The following is a 10,920-nucleotide window of genomic DNA, read 5'->3' as shown; positions in this document are numbered from 1 at the left end:
CCCGCACATCTATCTCAACATCCTCATTTCGGCTAATTTCATCTTCTGGATATGTGAATTCTTCACTGGCCAAAACTCAACCCCATACAACATAGCCAGTCTAACCACTGCTCTATAAAACTTACCTTTGAGTGTCGGTAGCACCTTCTTGTCACACAAGACTCCAGACGCTAACCGCCATTTCATCCACCCACCCCAATACAATGCGTGTAATCCTCGTCGATTTCCCCATCTCCCTAGATGATTGACCCTAGGTACTTGAAACTTTCTCTCTTAGGGATGATTTGTGAGTCGAGCCTCACTACCATGTCCGCTTCCCCCGTCACGTTGCTGAACTTACACTCCAGATATTCCATCTTAGTCCTACTCAACTTGAAACCTTTGGACTCCAGGGCTTGGCTCGAAACCTCTTGTCTCTCATTAATGCCTCGTCACGTTGTTGAACTTACACTCCAGATATTCCGTCTTAGTCATACTCAACTTGAAACCTTTGGACTCCAGGGCCTAGCTCGAAACCTCCAGTCTTTCATTAACGCTGCCTTGCGCCTCATCAATCAAAGCTATATCATCAAACTCGGTCGGTCGTTTTGAGAGTTATAGCTCTGATATCCTATTAACTTCTCCCCCATATTTTTTCTACTATTGTGACTTGCGGGGAGGTTTCGTTTTGGTTTTTTGAGTGTTTTGAGACACTTAGTTCCTAAACGGAAGTTTAAGCCTTAGGATTTGGACCGTAGTTGGAACTGTATGAAGACGACTCCGTAATGGAGTTTCGTCGATTTCCTTAGCTTTGTTGGGTTATTTTGAGCTTAGGGGTGTGTCCGGATTGTGTTTGGAGGTCCATAGCTCATTTAGGATTGAAATGGTAAAAGTCGAATTTTTGGAGATTTTAATCGGTAGTGGAATTTTTGATATCGGGGTCGAAATCCGATTCTGGAAGTTGGAATAGGTCTGCAATGTTGAATATGACTTGTGTGCAAAATTTGAGGTCATTCGGACGTGGTTTAATAGGTTTCGGCATCAGTTGTAGAATTTTGAAGTTTCAAGTTCTTTAAGTTTGAGTTAGAGGGTGATTTGTGACTTTACCGATGTTTGATGTGATTTAAGGGCTCGACTAAGTTCGTATGGTGTTTTAGGATTGGTTGGTATGTTTGGTTGAGGTCTTGGGGGCCTCGGGTGAGTTTCGGGTGCTTGACGGATCAAAAAAATTGAAGTTGTGTTGTCGCTGAAGTGATCAGACTTCTGGTGTTTTCGCACCTGCGGTGGGAGACCGCAGGTGCAGGATCGCACGTGTGGAGTGAAGTGCGCAGATGCGGAGTTTGAAGGCTTGACCAGGGATCGCAGCTACGAGGGAAGTATCGCATCTGTGATGCCCACAGATGCGCCTAAGGAACCGAAGATGCGGTGAAGGACCGCAGATGCAGACAGGTATCCGCAGGCACGCTCACGCAGGTGCGGCCCCATTGCTGCAGATGCGGACCCAGCCTTCATAAGTGACTTTTGTACCTGTAATGCTTTTACCGCAGGTGCGGTTAAAGGCTCGCAGAAGCGAGTTCGCTGGGCAGAAAAGAGAGGATTTCGAGGGTTTTTGTCATTCTTCACCATTTGACTTTGAGAGCTCGGATTTAGGCGATAATTTGAAGGATTTTCAGAGGAAGTTATTGGGTAATAATTCCTAACTCATTTTTGGTTGTAGTCTATTAATCCATTGTTGTTTTTATCATTTAATTAGGGATTTGAGTTGGAAAATTAGGGAAATTTTGAGAAAGGTTTTAGGCCGAATTTTGGGGTTTTGATCAAGATGTTGGTTTTGGATTTGAGTAAATTTGGTATGGTTAGACTCGTGAGTGAATGAGTGTTCATATTTGGTAACTTTTATCCTATTCCGAGACATGGGCCCTGGGAGGCTTTTGGGCGATTTTTTCCAATTTCTTACGTTAGCTTTGATTTTATTAGCTAGATTAGTTTCTTGTAGTTATATTTATGTTATGTAATTGATTTTGGCTAGATTTGGGCCACTCAGAGCCGGATATTCATGGAAAAGGCATTATGACTGACTGATTGAGCATGGTTCGAGGTAAGTGGCTTATCTAACCTTGTGTGGGGGAACTCCTCTTAGGATTTGGTACTGTTTTGATATGTGAGCCATGTACGTGAGGTGACGAGTATGTACACGGGCTATTTGTTGTAAAACTCTATTTTTCACTAAGTAATAACTTGTTTCTCTTTATTTGAGCTACACTAGCATATGTAACTATCTTGTTTAGTTTAGAATAGCATGCCTACGTGTCTTAACTGCCTATCTGAACTCTGTGCAGCATGTTTAGTGAAATTCCTGCTTTCCTTGACTTGAACTTAGTTTCAATTGTAGGTTTTCTTGTTGTAACTATTATTTATGTTGGCTGAGCTACATATTTACTTTGAGACTACGGAACGGTATTCCGGGAGATCCCCCTATACTGCATAGTTACTCTGGGACTACGGAACGGTGTTTCGAGAGATCCCCCTGCACATTTACGTTTGGGACTACGAGACGGTATCTCAGGAGATCCCCTGTTGTTATCTATGTGTTCTGAGCTGTTGTCTTTATATGATTCCATTCTTGTTAGATTTTTTACTGCGATATTTCATTATGTCTTATTTTGTTATACTTATACCAGTAGGGCCCTGACCTTATCTCGTCACTACTCGATCAAGATTAGGCTTGGCACTTACTAGGTACTATTATGGTGTACTCATGCCCTTCCTTGCATATATATTTCATGCGCAGATCCAGGTACCGCTTATCAGCCGCATTATCAGTGAGGCGAGACAGTTATAGAGACTTCAAGGTATATTTACCGCGTCCGCAGACCTCTGAGTCCCTATCTACTCTTCCCCATGTCAAACACTTCTGTATTTCCTTTTGTTAGACTTTGAAATATATAAATACTATTTTCTTTCTGTAGTTTGTGACTTACAATATTTCGGATTTTGGGAGAGTTTATGTACATTTTGAGAGTGATTATTGTATATGCCGAGCGACATCTTAATTCCTTATTTAAATTTACCTGTTAGTTGTTAGATTTTATATTTTTATTCCTTTTCCGCAAATGTTAGTCTTACTTAGTCGTAGAGACTAGGTGCCGCCACGACGATTCACGAAAGGAGAACTTGGGTCGTGACAGCACCTCCCCTTGAATATGGTGTGTCAGGGCGTCCATTGCCAGGGAAAATAAAAACGGGCTAAGCGCAGATCCCTGGTGTAACTCCATAACCACTGGACAAGAACAATTTTGAAACAGCCACATAAATGGGTAGAAGTTTCTTCACAGCTTGGGCAGTTACATAAATTGAAGAAGGGAGTTTTAACTAGTCCAAATTAAATGGACCACCTTCTAAAACATTCAATGTAAAAGAATTTCCTATATTCTCTCACTTAGTCCATATACCAAATGCCCAAAATATATTTTAGAAAGAATCATAATACATTAATCATGGCGATACTTTTTCTATGAGTGAGTACTATCTTCCATATATCACGATGCATTATGCCTCTAAACTTTAGCCCATATTTCTAAATGAATAAATCTAATGTTTATTCTAGATCCATACTTTAGCAATATTTCTCAAAATAAAACTGAATGTGTACATAATAATAATATGAGAAATATTATACATAATAGAGTTTCTCAATGTTCGTTATTACAACGAAATTTACATAGTGGAACCAAGTCCCATTGTAACTACATGATCCTTAAATTTTATGGTGGTGTGCTTTTAGTTATAGGATCAGCGAACATCAATTTAGTGTTAATGTGCTCAATGACCACTTTTTTTTGTATCTCTAACATGTTCTCTTATGCCTCGGTTACCACTTTTATTATTCTTAGACATAAAGACAATAACTGAATTATCACAACTTATCATTAATGGCCCAGAGATCGAATCGACAATTCTAAGCCCAGAAATGAAACTTTTCAACCATACACTATGTGAAGTAGCCTCAAAACAAGAAACAAACTCAACCTCCATAATGGAAGTAGAAGTCAGAGACTGTTTGGAACTCCTCCAAGATATACAGTCAGACCTCTCTATAACATCATCCCTGTATAACGATACTTCACTATAAAATTCAAGCTTTACCAGAATCAATTTTAATGTTATGTTATAATATATGTTCTATATAATAATACTTCGCTATAATATCCAAAAATATTCAGAACAAATGAGCCTGTTATAGAGAAGTTTGACTGTAGCTCCACCGGCCAACATAAAAATATATCCTGATGTTGATTTATGTGAATCAACACAGCCAGCAAAGTCTGAATCGGAGTAGTCAATTACCTCCAAGTTATCTGATCGTTTGTACATAAGTAATCTTTTGTCCCTCGAAGGTATATTAAGACTTTCTTTGCAGCTCTCTGATGGTCAAGACATGGGTTACTCTGATATCTTCCCAACATTCCAACAACAAATACAATATCAGGTCTAGTACAAACCAAAGTATACATGAAACTTCCAACAACAAAAGCATAAGGAATGTTTTTCATTTGTTCCCTCTCAAGGTCGTTCTTCAAGCACTGGTTAAAATTGAACATGCCGCCCTTCACTATAGGAGCTACACTTGGTGAACAATCCTTCATCCGAAATCTCTCTAAAATGTTGTTGATATAGGTTTCTTGAGATAAACCTAAAATACCTCAATGTCTATCTCGATGAATATTAATGCCAATGACATAAGATGCATCACCATATATTTCATATCAAACTTTTGAGAGAGAAATTATTTCACCTCATATAACACCCCCTTATCATTGGCTGCAAGAAGAATATCATTCATATATAGAATTAGAAAATAAATTTTACTCTCACTGATCTTATGGTATATACATTGATCCATAATGTTCTCAACAAAGCCAAATGAAGAGATAACATCATGAAATTTTAAATACCATTGACGGGAGGCTTGTTTCAATCCATATAAGGATTTCTTTAGTTTGCACACCAAGTGCTCACCATTACTAGAACAAAATCCTTCAGGTTGTTTCATATAAACCTCTTATTCTAGATCACCATTGAGAAATGCATTTTTGGCTCCAATGTCAGATTCTTGTAGATACATAACATAGTCACTATAAATTGCTGGGTTTTTTTCTCTAGTAGATCTTCTTAATGTTGTATCAACATTTTTCTGAGGATCTTGTTGTTTAACTGGTTGTTAAATAGTTTTAGTAATTTCTTGAACAACCTGATCTACTGGAATATTCTCATAAGCTTGTGGAACCTCAATGACTGGGTGCTCAACACCTAATTGAACTTAAGGAGTGTTGTACATAATAATCAGCTCAACATCTAATTGAACTTGAGAAGTGTTGTACATAATAATCAGTCTTTCACTTAAAGTGGAAGGTTGATTATTTACATAGACCATATTCTGAAATTGATCACTCTCACTGATCAAGTCATTCTAAAAAAAATTGTGTTTCTTGATTCCACAATTATAGCTTTGTGAGATGGACAATAAAATTTGTATCATTTAGACCTTTCGGCATATCCAATGAAATACCCACTAATGGTCTTCAGATCCAGTTTCTTTTCTTGTGGTTTGTATACTCTAACTTCAGACAGGCATCCTCATATGTGTATATATATCGCAAACTCGATTTTCAACCTTTAATAACTCAAAAGATATCTTTTGAACATCCTTGGTTGGAACTCGATTTAATATATACATTGTTGTTTTAAGAGCTTCAATCCACAAGGACTTAGGTAGCTTAGAGCTACTCAAAATACTTCACACTATGTCCATTAAAGTTTGATTTATTCTTTCCGCTATACCATTTTGGTCCGGGGAACCAAGCATAGTATATTGGGGAACAATCCTATTTTCTTGAAGAAACTTAGCAAAGGGACTTTGTGCTTGTCCATCCTCAGTGTATCTACCATAATGCTTACTACCTCCATTAGATCTCACAATCTTAATTTGCTTTCCGCATTATTTCTTTACGTCGGTCATGAAAACTTTAAAGGCTTCTAATGCTTCGCTCTTATTATGAAGCATATAGAGATACATGTACCGTGAGTAATCATCTATAAAGGTGATAAAGTATTTCTGACCATATGTGTCCATGTCTTGACAATATATATCAGTATGTATGATTTCTAATATGGTTGAACTCTTCTTCGCACCTTTCTTTGACTTGTTGGTCTGCTTGCCTTTAATGCAGTCCACACAAGTATCAAAATCAGTAAAATCTAGAGCACTAAGTACTCCATCATTCACTAATATCTTAATTCTATCTATGGATATATGTCCTAATCTCGATGCCACAAAGTAAAAGAATCTTCATTCATAACACATCGTTTAGTACCAACTTGATTATGCATAAGATTATGAGTGATATCATTTTGTAAATTAAGAGAGAAAAGACCATAAGACAATGTACCATTAGCGACAACTTTAGATTTATAAAGTAGATTGATATAATTTTCTGCAAATTTGAAGGAATAACCAAAAGGGTACAAGTCTCGAAACTGAAATTAAATTTCTAGAAAAACTAGGAACATAATAAGGTCTTTTTTAATTTCAAAATGAAACCACAACTAAGAACTAAAACACATGTCCCAATGGCCTCCACATGCGACAACATCTTGTTTCCAAAATAGATACTTCGCTCATCTCCCATTGACTTCTGCAGGTTTCTTAATCCCTGCAACGAATTTGTAATATGAATTGTAGAACCAGAATCAATCCACCATGTGTTATGATTAACATCAGTCATATTAGCTTCATAAGTTACAAAAGAGATTGAATTACCTTTCTTCTCAAGCCATTTCTGAAACTTGGCACAATCCTTCTTCATGTGGCCTTTCTTTATATAGAAGAAACACAAGGGTTCTTTCTTGATGTCATTTTCAAGGGATATCTTTCCTTTTCCCTTCTTTTTGGTCTGGTGTGTCCTCTTTCCTTGAGTAGCCATGAATGCACTTTCTCCTGTTTCCATCACCAATCGGACCTCCTCTTGAAAACATATGGTCAGAAGCTCATTAATAGACTATTTATACTTATGCGTGTTATAAGATATCTTAAAGGGAGCATACTGTTGTAGAAGAGAGTTCAATATATAATGCACAAGAAAAGTTTCAAACATTTCAATCTCAAGAGTTTTTAATTGAGTCGTTAAGTCTCGCATTTTCATGATGTGCTCACGCACACCTCTCACACTAGTGAATTCATAGATGAAAATTTCATAATTAATGTGCTAATAAGTGCCTTATCTGAAGTCTCAAATTGTTCATCGATAACCTTCATTAATTCCTTGACATTGGTATATTGTTCGACAGAACCACGAATACTAGCAATAATTTTGGTCTTAATGAACATGGTGCTCAAGCGGTTAGACCGTTCCCACTGTTCATGAAGAGAAATTTCAACTGGAGTGCTGGTTTTAGCAATATATGGTTCGTGCTTTCTAATAGCATAATCAATGATCATGCATCCTAAGTGAAGAAGAATTCTCTCCTTCAAAATCTTATAATTCTCACCATTAAGTTCGGTTATATCAGAGATATTAGAAAAAGTCACAGGTTGCATAACTGCAAAAAATATACATATTTAACTGTCACGACCCAAACCAATGGGCCGCGACGGGCACCCAGTGCCTTACTCAATCAAGTACCAATGTAACGTATCTTTTGTATTATATTATCATAGGTAAATGAATTAGAAGGGATGTCATGATACGACTAGAATAAAGCATGAGGAAATACTCGATATAGGATGACCCAACATGATATACTGACTTATACATATGACGTACAGGCCTATAAGGCCGAAATGATCAATCGTACACTGAACATGGGCCGATAAGTCCATATAATATTTTATATACATGATATCTACAAGCCTCTAAGAGTAGATAAGTTTCATAAAGGTCAGTACAGGGTCCCGCCATACCAACCAATACATGTCCAAATCATACTGACCAAATAGACAACTCTGGAGCAAATGGAGCACACCAACACATTTCGATGAGCTGATTGCTTACTTGGGGGGCTCTCAACCTTTCTATCAGGATCTTCGGGCATGAAACGCAGCGTCCCCAGGCAAAAGGGACGTCAATACAAATCATGTACCGAGTATGTAAGGAATAAAAATTAGTAACTAAAAGACATGAGAGAAACATGAAGTAAAAGACTCAACATGTAAGTCTGAATAACTCTGTGAATCATTAATATTTACAATGCCATGATATAAGTATAAATGTCATACCATGCATAGGTACATGCGTACATAACATCATCAAGCCTCTGAGGGCATCCCATCATATCATCTCGACCACTATGGGCAAAATCATCAACGTATACCAGTTGATCAGGTAGTGGTGCGTATATAACACCATAACCTTTCCCATATATATATATAACGCCATCTGTTCATGGGTCAATATGAATGTATAAATGCATGAAATGCATATGAAATATGTTAATAAGATTTATACATATGTCATAAGAATAATACGCCTTTGATTAATATCATGAAATAAACTTTGTCAATTTACGTATTTTTTGAGACCCATGAACAGACGATAGAATAATAAGACATATGGGGAATCAAGAACATAGGAACCCCTAGTACTTTTAAGAATAAAGTCATTTGTGAAAGTTGTGTGTTTGCTCATTTCGTTTATATCATATGGATCATGCCAAAAGGAAAGAAGAGATAGCCTTAACATACTTGAGCCAATTCTCTTGACAAACCCTCTAACACACGTTAATTGCGACAAATCACGTAACGGCAGATCGAAGTAGGGAAAAATTCGTATGATATTCCTGAGAAAGATTGTACCATACTCCCTTAGAATTGTGATTTCACGCTGCTGTAGTTTCATACGAATTGTTGAGCTCCATTTTTTTACTTAGCAAATCTTAGCATCATACTTTAATAAGATTAGAAGATCTCTTAAAGTTATAGGTTATTAGCCCCACTTTGTGGCTTAGTCTTGCCCAAAGATCCCTTAGTTGTGCCACCTAATTGCATGAAATAAGAGTCATAATTTTGGCTTTGATGAAGACTTCGTTTGCTGCCACGTTGGTTAATGCTTATCCATCCCAATAATTATCCACCAATCTCTTGATTAACTTGTTAATTTCCCACTAACTAATAATTAATCAATTACCCACAAAATTAAGAATTATCTCAAATTACTTAAAATACTAATTACTTTTAACATACTTTATATACCTTACTATCATGACCATGTGGTACCTTGTATGGCACTAATCCCTAAATACGGGTTATTATAGCTTGGAGTGTATTTGATCTCAAAATGTCAAACTTCGACGAAACTCATTTTCTTCGATTCACTTACCCTCTCACCTTCACGAATTTACTTATCACTTGGTTGAAATAACATAATACTTATAACTTCAAAATAATCTTGTCCTTGAACTAATGTCAATTATCTTACGACAAATCCAACGTACAATACTACGGGGTGTAACATCATCGTACTACTATGAGGTGTAACATTAATATAAATTTGAGGCAAATAAACAATATCATGATTCACCAATTGAAACTATGTAAAAATCTAGTGACACAAAAATTGCCTCTAGGCTAAATTTTTAATTCAATTAGATTCATTCCTTATGATAGAAATATCAATTTTATTATGATAGTGATATTCTATCCATTTATGATAAAACTATTAAATTGTGATGACCCAAAAGGTCATCACTTGTTTTTAAATTGAATTCAGCGTTTCGAGACCTTAAAAATCTCTTTTAGCATCACCTCAATTTACGTGCGCAGTTCGGGCAAGTAGCCGGAAAGCTTATATGTAAATATTTGTGAAAAATGATAAATTTTGACTATAAAATGAATTAATTTGACTTCGGTCAACGTTTTGGGTAAACGGACCCGGACTCATAATTGACGGTCCCGGAGGGTTCGTAAGAAAATATGGGACTTGTGTGTATGCCCGGAATCGAATTCCGAGGTCCCAAGCCCGAGAAATGAATTTTTAAAGAAAATTATTTTCTGAAATTGTTTAAAGGATTTGGAAATGAATTTTGATTAGAACATATTGGTATTGGGCCCGTATTTTGGTTCCGACGTCCAGTACAAGTCTTATATATGATTTAAGATAATTCTGTGAAGTTTGGTAAGAAACGGAATTCGTTTGACGTGATTCGGACCTTAAATGCAAAATTTGATGTTTTAAGAAGTTTGAAATATTTCATTGATTTTGAAGTTTAATTCGTTGTTTAAAGGGGTTAATTTGACAATTTGATCAAACGAAAGTTCATATGATGTTTTAGAGTTAGTACATATGTTTGGTTTGGAGCCCGAGGGCTCGGCTGTGTTTCGGATGTGCTTCGAAGGTTTTTGAACTCATAAAAAGTTGCAGGTTTTTGTTGTTCAGTGCCTAAGGATTTTTCTCTTCGCGTTCACATGGGCACACTTGCGAACGCGTAAGGCAAATCTCCCAGGTGCCAAATTTCTTCTTCACGAACGTGAGGCTAAGGGAGGATACCCTTCGCGAACGCGACCCAACATACGTGAACGCGGTGGCTTATGAGCCTGGGCAGGGGTGGTATTATACCTACGCGAATGCGACCACCTGGACGCGAACGCGAAGGCTCGAGGAGTTAGTTCTTCGTGAACGCGAGCCTATTTCCGCGAACGCGAAGGTCTCTCAGGCCTAGCTCATCGCGTTCGCACAGTTATTTTAAGTTCCAAAAACATAATGTATTACAGGAATTCCACCATTTTTCATAAACTTCATCTTCTCCACACCTCTTGGGCAATTTTTGAAGGGAAACTTCACCATAGATTCATAGGTATGCAATCCTAAGCTCGTTTCTTCTATTTTTATCAACACCCACTAGATTTCTAGACCTAAAACATGAGATTAAGGGTAGAAAATTAGGGAT

At 37.1% G+C, this 10,920-nt stretch overlaps 1 protein-coding gene across 1 annotated transcript; it reads right to left on the bottom strand.

Moving 5' to 3' along the window:
* Nucleotides 1-7,201: 7,201 nt before the first annotated feature.
* On the bottom strand, nt 7,202-7,576 carry LOC142180982 (uncharacterized). The gene has a single exon (XM_075253090.1). The coding sequence runs from the start codon at nt 7,574-7,576 to the stop codon at nt 7,202-7,204; it is 375 nt and encodes a 124-aa protein (XP_075109191.1).
* Between the last annotated feature and the right edge of the window lie 3,344 nt (nt 7,577-10,920).

This window comes from Nicotiana tabacum, chromosome 5, assembly GCF_000715075.1.
Source record: "Nicotiana tabacum cultivar K326 chromosome 5, ASM71507v2, whole genome shotgun sequence".
In the NCBI taxonomy this organism is placed as follows: domain Eukaryota; kingdom Viridiplantae; phylum Streptophyta; class Magnoliopsida; order Solanales; family Solanaceae; genus Nicotiana; species Nicotiana tabacum.
This window is presented reverse-complemented; position numbering and strand designations above follow the sequence as displayed.